The following is a 23,403-nucleotide window of genomic DNA, read 5'->3' on the forward strand; positions in this document are numbered from 1 at the left end:
GTGCGTTGTTATTCCTAATATTCTGGAAAGCAGACAGAATGAAGAAGATCTTGAAACTTAGAATCTTGTCTGCCTTTCATTATTCTCCTGGGAAACCTGCAAGCCCAAAGTGTGATGAATAGCCTAAGAATGTATGCGCTCCTTACAAAGCTATGTTTCGAGGCCTCAAGACTGAGGGCAAAGTTTGCAAAAAAGCAATACTTAATCTGGAAAAAACTCAGAAACCTGGAGGGATGAAGTGGGCTGCTAGCAGTCAAGAAATCTCAACTGCCCTGCATGGTTCCCTTTGTCTGCCCCATCTCCTGGTTCACTAGACGCCCTAACTCAAATTGAATGCTCCTCCGAAGTTTAAAAACCACACACAATGCAAGAATAGGGATACAGAGTTTGGATAGCTTATTCAGCACTCTGGCAATAAGTTGGAGCTCCTGGGTACACAACTAAGGAAACATCAAACAGTCTGCTTACCTTGATGATATGGGCAAAGTATTTTCCAGAGACTCTGTTGTCTGTCTTGATGAAAATCTCCCGCAGCACCGACTCGCCTATGGGGTTATATTTGGCATTGAACTTGTCAAAGCGATGGAAGGTGTTACGATCCTAATAGAAAAGGCAGCAACAAAGATGGTTGCAATTAAGTAACCATGAAGACAAAAGACAGCAATTCTCTTCTTCCCCATTTGGCAAACTGCAAATATAAGGCCTGTAATAACGTTGTTAAGGCTCTTATTTGACATACCGCATGAACATCAAGCGTGTCTACACTGAGATCATAAGCTGTGAGATTCATGGTCTCAAAGACCTCCTTTAGAGTTTGCTCTTTGCCCTTCTCCACATGCACAATCTCCTCCAGGTGCTTCTTCATAGCCCGCTTGATGAAGCGCAACAGATGCTTCTGGTTCATGCAGGATGAGGCATGGATATGCGTGTCCACCTGCTCAAGAGATCAGTGGTTAAGAATGCAAGCCAGGAAGTCCAGAGCTCAAATCTGACCCTTGGCCATTGGCCCACCAGCTGGCTTTAGGGAAATCCATTATCTCTAAGCTCCAATCCCTAACCTTAAAACATGGGCAGAGAACCTGCTGCTGGACTACAACTCCCATCAGCCCTCATCACTGGCAACACTGGCTGGGATTGATGGGAACATGAGTCCAAACTATCTGGATGGCCAAAGGCTTCCCACCCGTTTTAAGGATTGAAATAAAATTTATAAATATACTGTATATAAATGCTTATTCTTCAACCACCCTGACACTTCTTGCCACTATGGTTGCCTGGAAGTCCCTCAAATGGGCATGGAACCATTTGTCAGGCCATCTAAGGAAGCAGGGTGCAAAAACAAGCCTTTGAAAGAGAGTGCCTGTTTATTAAGAGGTACCAATGGAGAGGGGCCCACATCTCCATCAGACTTGCTATTCCTTCCTTTGGCATTGCAGAGGCCAAGCAGTTTGGGTTGTAACAACTGAGCATTCTGCAGTAACTGCTGGGGTTGCCTAGATTCCAGTTACGTGTGGTAGAAGCATTCTTTGTAATGAAAACTACAGGCACATACTCCTGAAACAGAGTATGTCAGTACCTTCCGGATATTGTAGAAATCGCGGTGCGGAACCCTCTTCTGAGCTGCCAGTTCTTTCATCTCATTGAGCAGGACGTGCATCTGGAACTTTGAACTCAGGTACTGCAAGCGTCTGTAGCAGAAGGATTTTCTGGCCAAACATTAGAAAGGAGGCTTAGTTCACCACACCAAAATCACACCTTCACCTTCTCAACATAGTAGCCAGCACTGTAAATCATGAAAACCTAATTCGGGGTTTAAATCTTGCTTGCAGATGGCTCAGGCTAGTGCATTTGTCAAGTAACAACCGGCATTTCTAAGGAAGTCTGGGTGGGTGGGGAATTACCAAAGACACAAGGGAGTGAATTGTAAGGAATTCCATAATATGAGAATACATAGCCATGCGAGATCAGGTCCATGTTCCAGCCAGCTCAACACTGATCAGACATATACTGCAGAGAAATTCCAAAGCAAGCCATGTTGATCTTTACTGTAAGTTCCTGGCATCTCATAATCAGAAGTGTACTACTCTCAGTTTGACCATGAAGTTTCTACAGCAGACCTTTGGGTTATGTTACTCTCGAGTAATATAAACTCCGGGTTGTGAAAGTGGCAAACCCTGAAGCATTTTTCCAGGTTTCGCCACTTGCACATGCGCAGCACTCTACTGCGCTGCGTGCGTGCGCAGAAGTGGCACCTCTGGATACGGATTTTTCAGGGTGCGCATGGACCCCCAGAATGAATTAAATTCGTATCCAGAGGGTCCACTGTACTTCATGTTATCATGGCAAGTAGCAATCACCAGAACTACCCCTCGTGAATTTACTCAGGCCTTTTCATTAAAAAAAATGGTTTTGATGCTAGTTCTCCATGATAAAATGCCAGAATTATAATCCACCCTGCTTGGATGTGAACCTAACCATATTTATCTGAATTGTCATTTGGAAGAAGGAGCTTGTTCCTGCACGTAAAGATGAAAGAAATAAAATAATGGCATCACTTACATTGGACCATTGATGATCAGAGCCATTAGGACATTCATGTCAGCAATGAACTCCTGCAGGTCAGGGTAAGGCAAGTCTAGTTCTGTGGTCCTTTAAAAAAAGAAAGAGGCAAGAGATGAAACAAGATCACGGACACAAGCAAACACAAGTAAAAGGGAATCAGAGGGCTATATTTGTCCAGATGTGTATTTTGTGTAGTTCTATGTGTAAAATGAGAGGAAAAGCCAAGATCAGCCCTGCCAATAGCACAAAAGGAAGATCTCTCTCTAAAATCATTAGTTAGAACTAGGGGGGGGGGCCTACTAAAGAAGGCGTTAGCTCAAGAGAAAACTGGCAAACAAGATGCTCCAAATACAGAATTTGGCAGTTATTACCACTGCCAAATTGAAATTGCCAGAATATCCAGCTGCTTACTAGACCAACTGTGTTAAACCAGGTTAATTGATATTTCCATACAGAATAGAAAATTAAGATTCCTGAGAACTTTCACTTTAAAAGAAATTTTAAGGCATTAGAAAAACACAGATTGTTTCTGGGACAGACTCCTGTTCTTCATTGTATGTGTGCTCTGTTATTGTATATATACTGTATTTTCCTCACTTATCTATGCCTGTTTTCCTGCTATGTCAGTATTTAATCAAAAATCACAACTAGGGTTCAAGCTTGAGGAACTCCCATTTCATGCAAAACTATCCCATGCAAGATTCAACTTTTTGTCCAGGAAGTTCCGTCTAGCTGTATTGTCAAGTTTGTTCCTCCACCTTGTAAAATCTTGGTTGTTTGCAAGGATTTACCTAGGTGTCTGAAACTGGTTAATAGCTCTTTTGCTAGAATATGATGCTTTTAAAATTCAGTTTTATTGTATAGTACTCTGAATATGTAAGAAGGAAAAAGATATAACAATAAAGTTTTCATACATTTTACTAATTTGCTTAATCTAGTTTGAAAACAGCATGTGCTGTTTGGTTCAAATAATGAACAGGTCCAATTAAAATGTGGATCTGCCTTTCTGCGCTCTCAAAGCTGTGTAGGCGGTTGTCAATCACACCTTCTTCCCCAGCTCCTGAAGTATAAATATTCCTTTCTATACTTTCCAAGGGCAAATGGATACCGGGAAGAAAGCACAAGATTCATAGTGATTTTTGACAGTGTTCATTATCAGACATCATGTGTGTATATATTACGATTTGCATGAGGGCAGTGTTTACACAATATGGTACATAAGAATGTGGAGCTAGACTTCCTAAAAGCTCAGGATGACTATAGATGAATTTTCACTTTCACTAGGCATATGCCATTTCTATAGATACTTGAACTAAACGCATCCAAAATTCCCAGCTACAGAGAAAACAGGGAATAACTTGGCCATTTAGGTGTGGGCCATGGATAAAATCACTGTGAATGACCTCTGCTCACCTCCAAATGTTACCTGTCACTAAAGAACATATTTTCCTAGAAGCACTGTTACAATCCCAAGGCATCTGTACCCAGCACGATATTGCCATGCCTTCTCCCATTCCCGCTTACTTGTCGGTGATGTCCTGCTTAGTGTACACATGGACTACTCCATTGACCATCTTCAGGCCAAAGCCAAGGTCTCCAGGCATTGATTCAGGATCACACTTCTCATACGGATGCTGGTTTGTAAATGGCGAGTGCCCTGAAGCATCTGCAACACAGGAAAGAGCAAATGAGAGGGTATATTTTTGCTTCATCACTACAGAAACTTCACCTAGTATTTTAAACAAAAAACCAAAATACAAAAAATACAACTAATTATTCTCAGGAACCATGTCTCTCCTTGAAGTTGATGACACGTTCCCTTATCCAGCTATTGTTTGTTTGTTTGCTTGCTTGCTTGCTTAGCAAGAGTTGGTGAGAAAGAAAAGCTAGCACATGGGGCACAAAACAAGTCAGCAAATGATGGTTGTTCAGCCACAGAACATCAAGTCAATATGGGATGGCACAGTCTGACTCAATCCAGAGGGGTGGCTGCCACTGAACATTCGCTAGAATTTCAACACCCCACATAAGCTCCTTTCCTCCCAAAGACTAATAAAATCTGAATAAAATGGAGAGAGAGAGAGAAAATTACCCAAATTACCCAACTGGAACCCAACAGTTGCAGAATTCAGTATTTCTCAGCACAGGATTTGGGTGGCCTTAGTCTCCTAATAATACACGGCCCTACACTCACCCCATTGCTCTGGCATCTTTCCATGGGATCACTTAAAAATTATTTGTAGTTGAGCCATTGGAGACATGAAGAGATGCCCCATTAGATCTTGCAGCTACCCAGTCTTGCCTACCCCAAAGCTGGAGGTAATGTACGACTTGCCCTCACAGCTCTCCTTGGGTGTGGGAGAGGAGGGGAGCTGCCTCTGGACCATGCCCTGGCTTCCACTACCTGCTGGCCTTGCAAGGGTATCATCAATACCATGACCACCTTGTACGTAGTCAGGGACCAATCTAAACCTTCTCCGTGTTCCTCTTCCTGTCTGCCACTTTAGGCAACTCCATTACTGGAATGACTTTGCTGAAAGGAAATGCCCTCTCAACACACAGGCCCAGATTCAAACCTCACCTCCAGCCCCAGGGGTCTCCGGGATCTCCTCATACATCCTGGGGGCCAAGGGCCTTTCTGAAAGGTCCTGTAGGAAGCGGGCTGTGGTCTTGCAGAAGCTTTGCAAAGAATGCCCCATATACTTCTCCCGAATGAACAAGGCCTTCACCACACTCTTGGCAGCATCCAGCAGGTCTGTGAAAGGCACCTGGGCGGGAAGGGGGGGAGCCAAAGAAAAACAGTCAGCTGAACTGGGAACAGCACTTATCAAGGAATCATGATGGGCAGGCTAGGAAACAGACGGCGTGAACCACTAGACAAAAATACGTAACATATAAATAATAATAATAATAATGTTTCCAATAAAGCAAATCTATCAAGTGCAAATTTCAAATAACCACAAAATGATAATTGATCCATTCAAACTATATAAAGAAGGCCAGAAAATCAAAACAGCAGCCAGAAGGAAGTCTTCAGAGATTCAGTGCACAACATGGAAAAACACAGGGACTGAGTTAGGTAACTCTAACTGCTTCGCAAGATATCGATCAAAAGCCAGTTTGCATGCAGAACTTCAGTATCCATAAATAAACACAATGAAAGTGAAATACAGCTGCTGCTACAGCTTCTTCATGCTAAATCAAATCACTCCAGAGGTTCCTAACAGACACAGACAAATCTGAACACCAAATTAAACCATAGTTTAACCAGACAAGAACAAGTCATAGTGAGTCTTTGGCTCCAATCCACCCCCCATAACTCCTCCTCCAATGTAGCCATGAAAAAATACTTTAGAAGCTGTCACTCCTGAGTTCAGTTAATCATAGTTTAGTGTCATTCAAACAATAAACTGGGGTTAATGTTGACTATGGTTTGCAGTTGGCTCATTTCAAACAAACCATGATAAACATTATCCACAGTTTGTACAACACTGAATCCTGAGATTAAGCAAAAACAGAAGGAAAAGCTTCTGAATTCCAGAAGGAGGGGGAAAAGGGGAGCATGTGAGCCAGAAGTTCACATGGCCTCATTCACAGCACACTAATCTGAAGTTTAGCAAAGTATCCAAATAGAACCACTGGGTGAAGTCAGGCAAGCTCCTCTTCTTAGCCCCAGACTCCCATCTGGGGCTATAACACTTATGACATGGGTGTTGAAAAAATTACAGTTAGAAAATTATTTGAATACTTGAAATAAATTATTAATATTATTATTATTAATAATAATAAATAACAATTTTCCACAATGAGCTATGTCCAAAGTGACTCACAGCAAACATTCAAAAATCAAACTACAAAGCACCAAAAATACAAACATACAAAATACAAAGCCTGTCAATAAATTCTATTTGTCCAGCTGGTTTATTTAGACATGTTGCATATTTTTTACCAACAGCTGCTCTCCAGGGGCTCAGGCAGACAGAGGCCTTTCACATTCCCTGCTACCTGATCCTTTAAAGTGGAGATGCCACGGATTGAACCTGGGACCTTCTGCATGCACTGAGCTAAGGCCCCTCCAGGGCTAAACTGGAGTCATTTCTGATTGTTGTCAAAAAGCAGCATGTTGTAGAGCAGTGGTTCCTAACCCGCCTGCCCCCCCTAAAAAATTGCAGAACACATTGTCAAGACCACTGAATGATTTGTCTGCCTGCTGTAGCAGTTGTAATGCACTGTGCTGGATGCTGCATGATTTTTAATTGCATTTTTTACAAACACAGCATGAAGCTTGTAGACCACCGTCTGGGAACCCCTGTGGCAGAGCCTTTGCGGGAGATTGTGAGTAGCCGCAAATGGATGGCTATTTTCTGAATCCGTCAGCCTTACCCCGCATGTCTCTTCTCCAGAGATGGCGACCCTCTGGAACTCCCTTTCCAGAAGCACATCCCGTTCTTTGGGAAACTGGTCTACCAGGTCCTCTCCCTGCTCCTTAAACAATCTGCGAAGAGAGGAAAGAAAGGGGAGAGGTGAGAGAGCAACAGTAAATGACAGATTTGGCTCTGCTGGTATCCTGCCGTGCTAACTGGAGTCCCCTTTTCGAAAGAGGCCCTTTCAAGACATCAAAGCAGGACGTACCACACACACAAAACACGTTCAAGACAGGGAAAACCTCTCCGTTGACCACAGGGAGAGAAGCCCTGAACTACGGAAAGGGGTGGAGACAGTCATGGACACCTGGCACCTTCAGAACCATGGACATTCAAACAGGGTGCCCACGTAGCAGGAAGGTGGTTCCTGCTCCTCAGGGGAGGGCTCTTTCATTCTGCACAGCTTCACCAGATGACCAATTGCCCCTTTCCGCACTGCATGAAGTCAATCATCTGGGAGAAGATGTACAGAACCAGAAGCAGAGATCCAGCAGAGCAAGGGCCTGAAGAAGCTGGCCTCCAAGGGACCCCCTGACAAGGACCTTGCTTGGCAGAGGGGCTGGGCTTACTAGGGATCTGAGCTGCTCAGCCAGCACCATGAAAAGTGGGGAGGTGGGGAAAGAAATATAAAACACAGAGACAAGAGGCTCGCTCCACCCACTGCGCCTGCCGTGAAAAGAATCATCACCATTATAATAAAAAGACAGGAGGGAAATGGAGCTCAGAGCAAAGGAACAAGGGAAAGTGACCAGCAGTGGAAAGGGAGGAATCCCCTGCTCAGCTGTGTTGAGAGCCATGGTGGGCTCGGCACCAAAGGCACTTCTGCCTGCCCTAGTTGACATGGGGCTTCCCAGCTTCTCAATCTGAACAGCGTCTACTTCTCAGAAGAGCTTGCCAAACGTGACACGTGCACCAAAACAGTGGCTAGCTTTGGCTTTTCCTCTGCAAGGATTTCTCCATTCTAAAACCATGAACTTTCATTCTCCTCCAGGAAGTGAGGGGAGATTCACTTCATCCATTTACACCAGGCACGTCCAACAGGTAGGTCATGGTCTACATGGTCTACTGGATCACTGGACGCCTGTGGTAGACCACTGGATCCCCCAAAGAAGCTCAACAGGGCTTTCCTGCCTATAAAAAGCCCAATAACTTTGACCTGAACCCTTAAAAATGGAGATCTCAGTCTCTTGGGAGTTGGCCACCCCTGATTTACATCATCTTTCCACCCTGAAGTCCAGTTCCAGGTCTGCTTCCAGGCTGTCTGGCATGTCTCTCAGTCACTGCTGGTAAGATTAGAGCCCTACTCAGACATTTGGGGCAAAATAATGTGGACTTAAGATGGAGAGACGAGGGATACAAATGCAAGCCCCCCCACCCCAACTTCCTTGTGCCATCTAGCCCCACTTCGGACTATCCCATGTTGTACAAGGTCTGATGGGGGATTTTTAAGCGCGTTCCACATAGAATCCCCCCCCCGGCCTTTAGAGCTTTGCTGTGATTGTAGGAAGGTCTGAACAGGAGCTGGCATGCACTGGTATGTTGAGGGAAGGTGCAACGGTTGTGTATGCATGCCTCTGCCTCCCCCCCATTTTAAGCCTGCACAAGGCAGTCCCAAATACCTGCACAGGGCTTAGTTTGACTTAGCAGTAAAGGTAAAGGGACCCCTGACCATTAGGGTCCAGTCGTGACCGACTCTGGGGTTGGAGCACTCATCTCACATTATTGGCCAGCGTACAGCTTCCAGGTCATGTGGCGAGCATGACAAAGCCGCTTCTGGCGAACCAGAGCAGCGCACGGAAACGTCGTTTACCTTCCCGCTGTAGCGGTACCTATTTATCTACTTGCACTTGGACGTGCTTTCGAACTGCTAGGTTGGCAGGAGCTGGGACCGAGCAACGGGATTCGAACCGCAGACCTTCTGATCGGCAAGCCCTAGGCTCTGTGGTTTAACCCACAGCTCCACCTGCATCCCTTAATAGTACCTGCACCTAATTAATTGACCACACACCCAGCGATGGCATGATTGAGAGTGGGAATGTGCCACATGCAGGTGGATAGAACTCTTGCAAGAGTGTCACTTCCTTTGTGCCTGCCAAGGTGGGGAGAGGATGAGGATGCAGCCTGCAGGGTGCTCCCGCTCCCACCCCTGAGTCAAGGGCAGAGAGAATTAATGCCAGGCACTCACTGTAAGTCAGCAGCACTGTCAATTTTCAGGAAGTCCTGTTTGGCTCTGAGTAAAATGTCAGGTTCTAGTCTGAGGATAAATGGGAAGTGGAGGCCAAGGACAAGACAGGAACAAACAGAGAGACAGAAAGAGAGGGGGGAGAGAGAGAGACACACACAAACACAGAGAGAGATGAGGAAATGTGGAGGAAGAAAAGGAGAAGAGAAGGAGAAGAAAAAAGAAAACACTAGCATTAATGCAGAAACCAACACCAGAAATGGCAGACACTGTACAGCAATATTCACCAGTAATGGGGAACAGAAGAGAATGGACTCAAAGGCCTAGGACAGACATCAAAACCAAACCATGGTTTGGCCATCAGGAAAGTGCTGCTGATTTGAATAGTACAGTAAGCCCCTCCTCATCCATGGCAACCAGTTTGCCATGAAGATCAGGCAAACCACCCCCACCTGAATCAGAAAGTATAGCTCAATGTGAGTTTCTGGTTCTGGTGCGGAGGCAAACTATGGCTAGTGGTAACCATAATTTGATCAATCCAGACATCATGCCAAAGTATGGTTACTACAACCCAGGAAGCAGAGAAGGGAGTGTGCGTGGAGAAGAGGGAGCTAATGCTCCTACAGCACATTTCCAATAGCCTAGGCATGGTTTGGTCACAACATCTGTACTGGGCCATATTTGTCCTCTCTTCAGTCCTGGTTTCTAAACGAATCTAGCCACCTCTGGGCAGATAGAGCTGGAAGAAATCCAGAGGCCTTTATTTGCCTGCTGGTAAAGTAGATAACCACAAAGCAATCCCACCAATGAAAAGCCTCTGGGCACCCAAGACAGACTGTAAGCAGGACAAGCATTGTGTAAAACTGCCAGGTACAAACACACACACATACAGTTATGTATATGCACACACACACACACACACACACACACACACACACACACAGCCATGTCAATGGCAGGCATCCTAGTCAACGTCCGATGTGCACCTCTTTGGACCACCTATGTCTTCTCCATCAAGCCTGTTCCCCGAGTTACAGCAATCTATTCTAGGTTGCAACTAAGGGTTCCCCATTTGGCTTCTTGCCACCTTTCTCAGTTCTAAACTGCTCCTATTCATCCAGTTGTCTTTGTTCATGAACTTCTCTGAAATGCACCTTCCTACTCTTGGAAATACCAAACAAAGGAGCCAGGAGAAGACCAAGAAGCATCACAGCAACTTACTTCACATCCTGGCTGATTTGCCGCTCCAGCCGCTGGCGCCTCTCCTCCAGCTGTTCAATGGGGCTGTCTTCTGGGAATTCATAGGGGGCGCTGCGCATATCACTCTCAGCCAACGAACGGCAGAACAGCTCCTGTGGGCACAGCAGCACAACAGTGCAGTTGACCGAGGGTGGGGCAGGGAGGAGTAGTTAAGCCTCCCACATAAACCCCTGACAAGCAATGCGGACACCAGCATGGCGAGTCCATTAAGAGGGACTCCCTGGAGTCTTCCTGCTGAGATGGGAATCCTCTGCCAGCATCCATGAAAGTATTGTGGGTGGGATCCATGCCACAATGCCTGCTTTTCCAGGGCAGGAATTCACAATGGGGTCACCAACGCAGTCACTTACAATTGCCTGAGTGATGACTGTTAGATGAACCTCACTGCAGCTGGTTTCCCATTGCCCAGGTCATCGAAAGGTGCATTAATGATTAATATATCTCAAGGTCCCCTTCTCCCCTGCTGCCTTCTCCAGCATGATTCTGACACACGGATGTGTCAACATCAGGAAACGACAGCTGCTGAGCCATCAAGCGGGCCCCAATTTCTTCCTGCAAAGGTCAGGTGGAAGCTAGAGCAGGCAGCTTCGAACCCTTCCATGCCACCACCAGTGCTCACATCCAGTGTCTCTCTGCTTAGGACCATGCCTCACATTTCAGTTGTAAGATATACACTTTACAGACCTGTACTGTGAATCCACTAAAGCTGAAGTGTATATTCAAGCCTGTGAGGTGGGGCTAACCTACATCACACCACAATGCTTTTCTACAGTGTGCATACAACATTTATGTACTTCAGGTATTGTGATTTTAATAAGTACACTTTAATAAGTCTGTACCATGGACCCATTAAAATCAGCACGTGACATGAGCTCCACCAACAGGCTGCCTCCATGACACTTCTATCAATCAGTCTGGGACCAGAAAGAGTGAAGGCAGACCTAACATCTTCAGTATGGCAAAGGTAGATTGAAATGACATTTCCTGCCTTGAAAATGCATGCACATTTTAATGTCCCAGACCTAAGTATTTTTTTAAAAAAGTCTATGAAGGAAATGGAAGGTATAACTTTAAAATTAAAAATATGCCTCTGCTTCCATGATATGTGTGGTGTTATGAGAGAGAAAGAGAAATTGTGTGTGCATCAAGGGTTTATGATTTTGCGTGGATCTGGCCCCGCCTGGTTCAGGTATATGGCTTTTCTACTAGGGCAATGTGACCCTCAGCTCCCCCCCCCCCAATGTTCAAGAGCAAGGCCTGAGGACAGCATTTGTAGCATGCTTCAGTTTGGATTAGCGACAAACTAACAGTTTTGCAACTGCTCTAAGATGTTTGTGGATTTTTGAGGGGGTGCCTAAATTGAAAAACGAAGTTTATAGCACATATATACAACATCTTTTTTATTTATTTTTATTTTAAAAAGGAAGGGGACAGACAGTTCTCCTGAATCACGAGAAAAAGGACAAGATCTTGCTGTGGACATTTCCATACTGCAACTAAAGAGCCCTGAAGCACAGGCAGCAAGAAAGCGAGCTGTGCTACAAAAAGACATGGGCTGGGAAGTGCTGAGTCAGGCTTGCTCTGCAAGGATTTCCCCCAATAAATCAGACAAGCAATTCAATTACTTAGCCTGCCAGTAGGTCGATCAAAATGCATTTTCAATTAATTCACTCGGGTACCCGATTCTTGAAAGCTTGCCTGTGGTAAGTTGTGCTCACTCTTTAGATAGCTAAAGGCAAAAAGCCAAATTTCTGTGCCAGCAATTACAATGGAAACATCTGTTACATAGGTTAAAGGGTATCAGCATCAGAATTACTGGTGAAGCAAGTTGGGACCACTTGCCGGTGACCTGCAAATTCCACAGTTGAAATTAGGGACCTTTTCAGTCTTTCCAACTGGGAGAGAATGCATCCAAGCTCTCCAAAGCAGACAAGAGCCCATCCAGACAAAAAGTCTGGCCAAAGTACTCCTGTAATCACTCTCCCCGACAATGGCTCAGTTCACACTCCAGCAAGAGATTGCTCACCTATTACTGAGGTTGAAAAAATTGTTCTGATTGCCTGAAACAGGAAGCCTGGAACTGGATCACGCAATAAGGGGAAGATAACAAGAGCTTCTCCTTTTCCTTGCTCCTCCTTTCTCTTGTAATGCTGTGATTAGCAGGACAGTTCATCACTCACAGAGATTCTAGCTACTCCAGAAACCATTAAGTGCACAAGGGACTTTGCCAGGCTTTGAGGCTGGATGTAGGCTAATGCACATTTGCTGTGAGCATGCCACGTCTGGACTTGGAAGTACATAGCAGAGTCCCAGAACTGCACAAGATTTGCCTGCCTTAGAATCTGGCATCTGGCACCCCCAATCTGGGAGACGGTGGAATCATTATGGCAGTGGAGACCACGTAACAACACTTTATGCCTCAACTGAAGGTGGCACTAACTAGCACAATGTGGCAACCTGGCCCTCTGGGAAGCACCCCAACAAAACCTCACTACAAGCACACTCAATGAGAAGTAACTCCCAAACACTGGATTGGATCCAGAGGTGATCCTAGAAAAGCAAAACTGTAGTTCAGCCAAGGCATCAAACCAGCAGAAGTTTCCACAAACAGAAGGGTGATTTATCCCCACAGCCCCTCCCATGGGTCCCCCAACCCTCCACCTCCCACCCACCCACCCACCCACCCCCAAGCATATTTCCCAGGGGCACAGGAACTACAAGAGGAACTGACAAAGTTCACCTCCCTCTCACCTTCCATTTGCAGGAGTTGAAAGCATCCCACTCATTACCTCCAAGAGTGAAAGGGTGCATGGATTATCTCTCCCCACTCCCCACAATCTTTGCAAAGGCAAGAGGAATCACATGCATTTGTCAGAGTTCAGGGTTACAGAGTTGAGAGATACAAGCTCGTTTCATAAAAAAACAATCAAAGGAAAAGAGGAACTCGGGGCCATTAGGTATAACTCTGAGGTGGTGCCCTCGCAGGCCTGGTTCCAAGGTTATAAAAGAGGGAAGCAACAGCAATGAAGAAGTCACGCTACCTCGGCTATCTCTTTGTACTTGCCATCCATGGAGGTGCGCAGGTCAACAGGAAAATGCTTCAGGCAGTGGGGAGGTCCTGGGAGGGAGCGTGCAGGCTGCAACTGGCGGGACCGTGGCCCTCCGTGGATCTCTGTGGAAAATATGAGACAGCAGTCAGGGAGATGAGAGAAAGCCACGGCCCTGATCAGAACATCTCAAGCGAAGAGGAGAAATTTAATCAAACGCAGACTCAATCAGTTCTCCCCAACCTGGTGCCCTCTAGATGTTCTGGACTATGAATTCCATCAGTCCCAGTCGGCAGTGGCTGCCCTACCTGGTAATTCCCCCTAAGGTCCCAGGGGTGGGCTACATTGATTAGAAGTACATCGGAAGTTTTAAAAACTTACAATAAAAAAATGCAACCACACACACAAATAGAATGGGTCCTGAACATATACATCTCAGGTGTCAAGGCCAGGGGAAAGGGGTGATAAGATGATGATACTATAAAAAGTAAAAGGTAAAGGACCCCTGGGTGGTTAAGTCCAGTCAAAGGCGACTGAGGTTGGGGCACTCATCTCACTTTTAGGCCAAGGGAGCCGGCGTTTGTCCACAGACAGCTTTCCGGGTCATATGGCCAGCATGACTAAACCGCTTCTGGTGCAACGGGACACCATGACAGAAGCCAGAGCGCACGGAAACGTCGTTTACCTTCCCCCCGCAGCAGTACCTATTTATCTACTTGCACTGGCGTGCTTTCAAACTGCTAGGTTGGCAGGAGCTGGGACAGAGCAACGGGAGATTACCCCATCATGGGGATTTGAACCGGCGACTTTCCGATCGGCAAGCCCAAGAGGCTCAGTGGTTTAAACCACAGCGCCACCCACGTTATATATAAGCCAATATAATGTACTAATTCTACACTCTTTCCATCCTTTTGCTTCAGGAAGTGACTCAGGAATGTATTCAAGCTAAGATGTTAGAGCAATCGGTGCACACAGAAATGACAAGCACATACTACCTCTGCTGAACCACACCATCCTTCAAAGGAAAATTAACCCAACCCTGGGGAGACCCAGCCAGATGGGCAGGGTATACATAATAAATTATTATTATTATTATTATTATTATTATTATTATTATTATTATTAACTGCCAAGTTCACTTTCTGGAAATCCTTCCCAAAAGCCTTTTTTACATCTGTGCACACTGAAAAGTATGAAGCTGCTAGAACTCAGACTGGCCCAGGGCATCAACAGAGCGAAGATGCTACTGAAAATTGACATTAGAAACAGAACTAGTCTTGTGGCACCGTAAAGACAGATGTGTTTATCATGGTGTAACCTTCTCTGGATTAGTCACCAGATGCAACAAAAGAAAAATAACAGAAACAGAGGAACTCTGATTGCTGCTCGTAACCCACCCCTTACCATGTCCAATGAATGGCAGCTATTGACAACAAGCAGGAAATCCTCTGTGAAATATGCCCAATTTAATGCTGTTTTCTGGTCTCTCTTAACATAACCCAGCTTCATCAGTTCCTGAGCTATATTTACCAGTTCCAATAAGAGCCCATCATTTAAAATTAAAGGAAATGGCACAAGCACTATTTGATCCATTGGTTCACCATCCACCCCCAAGGGTCACTTGACGCCCACACTCAAATTACCAGCTGTCAGTCTGTGTCACAGGACCCCAGACCTTGCAAATGCCTAAGAACTATCTTATGATACATCCTCCTCCGTTTGCCATTTTCAGCTGCTCTGCCACCAGGGACAAGGGTTGGGTCTGGAAGCCACCATTATATTGGCATCATGAGAAGAGTTCCCAGACATCTCCATCCATGCCTGGCGATTCACTTCCTGAATATGTAGTCACATATTAATTTTGGCAGATTGCATAATATGCACAATTGTTGCTTTATTCAAGCTCACAACAGCCATGCAAAATAAGCCACTCCTACACCCACTGAACAGATGCAGGATTGAAGGCGAGACTTCCTCAAGGGCAGCAACTGTATGTTCCTGGTCCAGCAGGGATTTAAAGTCAGACTCCAGATAGGCAACCAGCATATGCTATTCAGCTGGACCCCACCATGTCTCAAATGTCGATTCTCAAAGTGATCCAGCCACCTCAAAATACCGGAAATGCCACTGAGCTGAGGACCAGATCTCCTGTCAAATAGGGAAGAATTCCTTATCAACTGGCATCACCTTTTATTGGGCTTTTTCAATGCCATTCTTCCTAGCATTTGTGACAACCCCAAAGCATTTCTGACAACCAGGACTCCAGCCTGGAGATGAAAAGACTTACTGCCATGGTTAACAAGGAATTTCTGGCAGGGCCAGGAACTGACTATGCTAGCTAAAAATGAACAGATGCTATTGCTTTTCTTGAAGAAGGAGGATGCAGAAACTGCGGCCCTGAGGATGTGGTTGGACTACAACTCTCACCACCCCTCACCAATAGGCATGCTGGCTATGGCTGATGAGAGTTGGAGTCCATGGAGGACCACACAGTCCCCATCCCTGCTGTAAAAAGTGAAGGCTCCTCACCATCACGCCCAGTTTAAAGGATCCCATTTCTCACCAGCTTCAAGACTCTTAGTGTCCGCTTTGAGATTGAGAAGCACTAAAAACAAAAACAAAAAAGTGTATCCCATCCCTTCTAAAAGTTTAAACTAATTGGTAAGGCTTGTCCTACCACTTGTCTGATGCAGAAATAATAATCAGCTTCCAGCCTGGAGACAGTACCTTAAGTTGGCTTCCAGAGAGACTATTAAGGGGAATAACACATCCTTTGTTCTGTTAAAAGGAACCTGGCAGAGACACTCTTGTTTGCGCCTGCAGAGGCTGAAGGCAAACACCATGGACCGATCAGCCAGACCCTACGCTGAGCCTCCCAGGAGAAACTGCTCAAAGTCCATTTTATAGGGGTGACTGGCTTTCAGCTCTCAAGCCTTAACATTCTAATGAGAACAAATGCTTCCAGACCAGACCTTTCCTTCTTGCCGCTGCAGCAAGAGCACAACCACTCCTAGCTCCCCATGCAGAGCACAAGGGGAACAGATAGAGAAATCAATACAAACACCCCAACCGCAGCACTTTTGCTGACTGTTGGCCAAGATCTACCATGCAGTGGCCTCTCTAAAGCCACACAGGAATCCAGGGGTGACCCAACTTCCTACCTCTGCAGACTATGGGGCAAAGCAAGTTGTGAAATTATAGAGTCATAGGCAATTACTTTGTTCCCTTCTGCTAGAATCGACATGTCTTGACCTCAAAATTCCTAAAAATAAAGCAAGGTAAACAAAATAGACTCCTCAAGGGAAAGGGAGAGAAAGAATGTAGTTACTTGAGACATTTTTAAAGCAGATCAGAGTCCCAACTGCTGTGTGCTCAGTATGTGTTGTAGAATACACTACATTGGTTCATTACATAACATGTTGTTTAGATCTAACTTGTGACAAGGTTGCTCATAGATCTGTTTTTAACGTCTCCCAAGGCTGCTTCACACATTACAGAAAATATGGGTTTTCTGTGCTCCTCTGCATGTCTCTGTGGTGTCTTTAAACCATAAGGTCTCCAAGTCCATGCCACCAATTTTTTACACATGTCTGCACCTTCCACACATTATAGTAGTCACCATGGGACATAGTCAACAAACACGAGCTCATTTCCCCCCCCCACCCCATAATAGCCCAATGTAGGTGCCAAACTAGCAATCTTCCAACTCATGTGAATTCTTTCCTTTCCGTGGCTCATGTAGACATCCTGACTGGCACTAGCCATGGTTTGCAAACAAGCTTCCATCCCTGTTTGTGCTGCTGTGCCAGAGTCAAATCTAACCAGGTGAGGGGAATTAATTTTTGAGAGTGAAAGTAAGGAAGGCGATGATGGGCAAGGAAGGAGATGCAAACCTGCAGCACAGCTTTGATCACCTAACCATGGTTACATTTTCATTGGGTCGATTTGCAAGGCAGCTCTAAGCAAGATGTTTCACCTACTAAGCAGGGAATAAGCAGCAATAGACTGGGGCGGGGGGGGGGGCAAGGGAGGTTCAAAGGTACAAAGGAAGATGACACCTCTAGCGGAACTGGACTATCACCAACAGTTACTGGCAATTACCGGTACATAAACTGACACTCTTGCATGCTGTCAATAGGCAGGAAATCTAGATAACTTGTGTGGTCAACTTTGTCACAAGTAAACACTACCGTGTTTCCCCGAAAAAAAGACACTGGCTTATATTTATTTTTCCTCAAGAAGACATACTATGGCTTATTTTCAAGGGATGTCTTATTTTTAATTACGCGTCCAGCCTCGCCTCTTCCTTGGCGCCCTCCAGAACTGTGCCTATCACTATGTCTTATTTTTGGGGTATGGCCTATATTGTGCAAATGCTTAGCAATCCTGCTACGGCTTATTTTATGGGTATGTCTTATTTTCGGGAAAACAGAGTATGTGGCTTTGTCAGAACATTTTCTGTTTAAAAGTTTCAGGTATTCATAGCCACACTAAAGGATTTGTAAAGTAAATGCTCAGGAGCCAAAAGGATCCATTTCTAAATACAATTTTCCAAGCATACTGCTCCAAGTGACATTGCTGAATTAGGACTGCGGAGACCATCAACCATCATGAAGTTTCGAGTGACCCTGGGCTAGTCATTCTCTCTCAGCCAGATTGAAGTCACCGGGGGGGGGGGGGGGGGAGGCATGTATGCCACCCTGAGCTTTTGGATGAATAGGATAAAAGTGTCCAAATTAAACCATCAATCCACAGTCCCTACACACATTTTTTTTCACTGTAATGCCTCATGTCCTTACTTCTTTTCCACTCTCTCTGTCATGTGATACACCACATTCCACTTTGAAGAGGATATCATAAGTACACACATTAATGAAAATTCATGGCTCACATGCACAGCCCACACTAAATCACAGGATCTGGCATTCCCTTGGTTGAATCGTACAAGTCCTGTCTATAATTACTGACATCACCTACTACGCAAGGAATTCCATTTGTCTTCCCATCCAAACCAGCTATTGTCTATCTAGAGCAGGCATCCCCAAACCTCGGCCCTCCAGATGTTTTGGACTACAATTCCCATCATCCCTGACCACTGGTCCTGTTAGCTAGGGTTCATGGGAGTTGTAGGCCAAAACATCTGGAGGGCCGTAGTTTGGGGGTGCCTGATCTAGAGTCACTTTTCAACCCAACTCAGCTGACCTGCAAGTACTGATTTCCTTTTCTTGTCAAGAGACAGAATATCTCCCACTAAATTGCATTTAGTATCAACAGTGTGTTCAAGTAAGTTTGTTACTGTCCATGAAAGAGTTGAAATTACTTTAGGCGAAGGGTGAAAGGCCAACAAGTGAGGATGGGTGAAAGATGTCTGATGGCACTGGAGGTGCTTGAGTGGTGAGCAATCTGTCACTCACTGTTGCCCCTATAAATCGCTCAAGAATAAATACAAGATGGAGGATTATTACTTTAGAGAAAATCTCCAGGTCAAATTGCACAGAAGCTGCTTTATACAGTCAAGACCATTGGTTGTCAAGCTGTGTTACCTACTGATTAACAGTGACTCTCCAGACTTTCAGAGGGGAGGACATTTTCCAGCTCCACCTGGAAATACCAGGGGTTGAACTTGGGATGTTCTGCAATGCAGAGTATGTACCCTACCATTTAGCTATGGCTCTTCCCAAAAGGTTGCCTGATCACAATCTAGAGATCTTGCCTGGGTCTAAACAGCCCACGGCAACAGGAACGCAAGGAGTTACTGCATTTCCCAGTCCATTCCTCCTCCAGATCCTGCATCCATCTTCATGTAGCAGAGTGGGAAAGGGGTAACGGCAGATAAAAGTACCAGGCCAAGAAGAGCCAGAGGAGCTGCATACGATCCTGCTGTTTCTGCCTTAAGAGTGTTCAAAAGAACAGGCATGATCTCCAGGGAATCATCCAGCAATGAGACACGTGTGTTTCCTACCCACCAGGGTCTAATAAACCATTTCATAATTATATACCTGGAAACGCCATTTCTGAAATGATATGATTATTAGCTTTTCCCCATCTAGTATTCTTAGCTGTTACATCTACAATAACCAGAATTCTTGTCATGGGGTCTCAGCCAGCTACCAGGGAACTCAGTGCTGGGCACTTAAAACAGATGCTGATTCCGCCTCAAAAGCAGCTGCACTGCAGTAGCTGGCAATATGCATTTTGTGCACTCAGATTTCCAGTGCTCATTCCTTCAGAACGAAACAGAAAAGGAAAAATTGGCCCTGCTGTCCTTAGCAGTCTATTCCCAGAAACCTCTGCGCAACACATTCCAGTTTGTGGGGGAGAGGGCCACTTCTCTTCGTAGATGCTGAGCAAGTTTCACAAGTGTCACAACTACCCGAAGAATGGGTGACACAAGAGAAACCAGTCCCTTTGAGTTCATTCATATCCTGAGCTCATAGGGTTGCCAGACTCGTGAGAACTCCATAACCACACAAAGGTCTCCCCCACCCCATGATGAAAGCTTGCAATGTCTGCTTTGCATCTGGCCCTCAGTGGGTCACGAAGGTACACACCATAAAGGAGAAGCATCAAGCCCTGTTCTAGGACAAGGAGAGCATTGCTATCAACTGTCAAACCTGATTCAGATTGTTTTTGCCTGCCTGATGCCCCAGAGGCTGACTACTCGCTCCATCACAGTGGCTTATGTGGAAGGAAGAAGTGTTTGCTTGGGTTCCCTCCCCCCCCCACCCATTGCCCCTCTCCCACTCCCAATCCAGGCACTGCCTGAATAGTCAAGCTCCACTGTGCCTTGCTAATGACCCTCACATGTCTCCCTAATGGGCTCCCTGTGCACAGTGCAAACAATCAATTCATTAGGAAAAAAACAGCAAGAGCTGGGGAACCGCCAGGCCAATTGCAGGGCTAAGGCTTGGCAGCCCCATCAAAGCCAGCATGTGTCTTCAGCTCATGAGGGGGGCAGCCAAGAACAGCTGCTCCTGTAGCTCCAATTGCTGGCTGGGCAACACCACGGATGGCAACACAGATTTCCTCAACCTTTCTTCCACTGCCACTACCAGCTTTAGGATGTGCGGCAGTCTGGAGCCCCAGCTTTTGTTGGGGAGTCTCCCAACACCTGCCAGAACCAATGGGGGAGCATCACTTCCAGGACCAAACCCCCCATGGCAAAAATCCCCTTGTGATGCTGCAGCAAAAGTTTAGTGGGGTCAGCAGTGTAGCCTGCTCCTCCTACACTCAGATACCTAGGAGAAGTAAAGACAGGACATGGCTTCCCACACTTAGTCACATCATCATGCTTGGTTCTGAATCTGCAATGGTCTTCACTTAAGTCAAGCTCTGGCCAAATGCTGAAGCTCCTCCACCAAGACTATAGCTGCGGGTGCTGAGTCAGTCACATGCCCATATTGTGACACTTGTTATGCCACTCTTTTGGGAATCCTGAGCCCACCACACACAGAGCAGCAGAAATGTGGCTAATTCAGACATATGCCGATGCTGTAATATATAGCGGTGGCTTCATTCATGTAATGGAGATACTTTACTGTGACATCTCGTTGGCGAGAGGTCACTGGGTGCTCCATCAATCCGACTTCAAGGACCAGATATTCATTTTTCTTTTATGCAATTTACCCTTGGGGTTTCCCACAAACACTGGGGATGCAATTATGGTTAGTTTCTTAGTGGCTTAAAGGCTTACCCTGAGAAACTAGAAAGCTAGACTCACTTTCAGTAGTCCTCTGTTGATCGCTGAAATGCCTGTTCCGGCAACATGAGAAAAGGTAGCACAGATAAATTGCCATGTGACTAGTTCCTTGGGGTGAAAAATTGGGCAGTTTTTACAGAATGCATTTCAATGAAATAGTGGAGCCACTATTGTATTCTCACCAAGTACTACCGGTAGAAGATCACAGAAATATGCTTTAAAGAGAACTAATATGCATCATATTTATCCCCACCCCCATTTTTTATTTTATTGTACATAGTACTTGCAGATGGTTGTGAAATGATCTATACACATTCAATTAATTAAAGTATGTGTGGGTTTGTTTGTTATTAAACACCCTTTCTCACAAGAAGCCTTGCACCACCTAAGTACTAAAACAGAGTGCAAGGGACAGAGGTTCTGCATTTTTTATGGGTATCATCGCAACAACTTCTCATCACAAGCAATCAAAACTCTTGCAATGGATCTGAGAACATGATAGGGATAAAACAACTGCAAAAGAAGCTGTCATCACCCCCCACTTCCCCCACTCCGCAAGAGAGACACTTCAGCATCTGCACTAGGATAGCTGGTGGAGGTCCCCTTCAGTGATGAGCTGTCAGCTAGCCCAGCTTCAGAGAATTGCCAGAGGTTTACACACAGAGACACAAACACCTCCCACTCCCCGGGAAAAAAGAAACCTCAAGCCTCAATCAATACAGGAATACCTTGCCAATGCTCCTGCTCTAACTTTCAGGGATTTGCCTTCTGCGGCAGCCTGAGCAAATCACCCCCCTCCTCTTATGTTGAGTGCCACATGCCCATCTCGAGTCAAAGGCTTTTAAATCGCATGCCGCTTAACAACACACCATTGCAACTCCAGCCCATTAAATAGAACAGCCAGGCTTCACTTTATCCTTCAAGCATCTCAGAACTCCTGATTAATACGAGCAGCTGCAACTCAAAACCATCCAGCCCCAGAGGGGAGAAAGGAAAAGACATTTCCAAACACTTACAGATCTGGCAGTCTTAAGGGCCTCACTAAGCCTCTGCCTTTTCTCCACCTGGAAACCAAGATGCTGGCAGGCTAGGCAAGGAGCATCCCATCACCTTCTGCCCCCTGAGCGTGGACCAAAAAGCCTCCAGGGTACGCTTGGGGGTGGCAGAGTGCCCACAAGAAGGCAACCGAGGACGAAGCAGACAGAGGTGCCTGCTGCCTCCGCTCTTGCCGGTGTTTCGCAGCCTCCTCTCTGAGAGCTGCAGTCCCACAGGATTCCAGCTCCAGAGCCGGCTTGGGCTGTACCAACCGTAGCTACATGGGGGGAGAGGGAGGAGACAAAAAATATATTACAGTCTCTTCCAAGAGGCAGGCAGAGCCAGACAGGCAAAGAGAAGCCACCCGCCGCCACCAGTGGCCACGCAGCAGAGCTAACTCCTGGCCTCAAAGTAAGGAGGAGTTAACCCCTAACGTGCCAGCCACAGCTGCAGACGTGTATCCCGGCGCCCGCCCCCATCTCTCTCTGAAAGTAGGAATCGGCAGAGATCTACCCACACACCAGGATTTCCAAAAGCACAGAGCACCACATACTGGTCGCTTCATGCTTCAAGGAAAGGGGGGGAAATCAAACAAAAGCTAACTCAACTTTAAGAGTGTGTTTTCATTATGTACTGGTATAATAACCCACAAGAACACTCCAACCCACATACTTTGCAGGGAATACATTGAGATTCTTATTTAGTTAAGCTCAACATTGTTATTATTATTTCCCCTCCGTTTTTGTTTCATGCTGTCTCTGTATGATTTAAAAACATAATATATCACATTTCATGGGTGGGGGCCAACAGTGGTGTGTCTTGTGCTCCCCCCATCTTTTCCCCACTAAAGGCTACGAGGAGTCTGATAAACATACACACAAATTCCACCCAGCAGTCAGTTTGCAAGGTGTGATTATCTGTCCCTCTCAAACATTAAACCCCACTCTGGCTAGAATCTTAGGGAGGATGCTCCCCTTTGCGCAATTTTTCCTGCACCAGTCTGAAAAATATTACTTTTCTGCTATCTTTAGCAGATTGTCTCTATCTGGCTCACAGACCATCCAGCTCTAACCATTAGGAATCATTACTTCCCAAATGGCACATTCTAGCCGTTACGGCACAAACTCCACTGCTGGCATCACCCAAGTGTGTTAAGACAACTCCAAGCCAGATCTCGTTTGGTTCCAAGGTAAG

General features: G+C 45.8%; 1 protein-coding gene across 8 annotated transcripts in view; it reads right to left on the reverse strand.

The window, feature by feature from the left end:
• The window catches only part of AMPD2 (adenosine monophosphate deaminase 2), a 51,123-nt gene that overhangs the window by 15,093 nt on the left and 12,627 nt on the right, over positions 1-23,403 (reverse strand). For 3 of the 8 annotated variants that reach the window (XM_035122451.3, XM_035122446.3, XM_088674120.1), the window contains exons 2-11: positions 13,470-13,600; positions 10,390-10,520; positions 9,172-9,240; positions 6,946-7,057; positions 5,144-5,330; positions 4,087-4,228; positions 2,560-2,649; positions 1,577-1,706; positions 740-934; positions 469-600 (exon numbers count right to left, since the gene is read on the reverse strand). In XM_035122451.3, the coding sequence (XP_034978342.2) occupies positions 469-600; positions 740-934; positions 1,577-1,706; positions 2,560-2,649; positions 4,087-4,228; positions 5,144-5,330; positions 6,946-7,057; positions 9,172-9,240; positions 10,390-10,520; positions 13,470-13,499 (1,218 nt within the window). In that variant the 5' untranslated portion in view covers positions 13,500-13,600. Of the gene's footprint in view, positions 1-468; positions 601-739; positions 935-1,576; positions 1,707-2,559; positions 2,650-4,086; positions 4,229-5,143; positions 5,331-6,945; positions 7,058-9,171; positions 9,241-10,389; positions 10,521-13,469; positions 13,601-22,190; positions 22,479-23,403 lie in introns of those variants that run through there. The other 5 variants (XM_088674121.1, XM_060276987.2, XM_035122448.3 and 2 more) reach the window with 4 other exon arrangements.

Source organism: Zootoca vivipara, chromosome 7 (assembly GCF_965207765.1).
Source record: "Zootoca vivipara chromosome 7, rZooViv2.hap1.1, whole genome shotgun sequence".
NCBI lineage: Eukaryota > Metazoa > Chordata > Lepidosauria > Squamata > Lacertidae > Zootoca > Zootoca vivipara.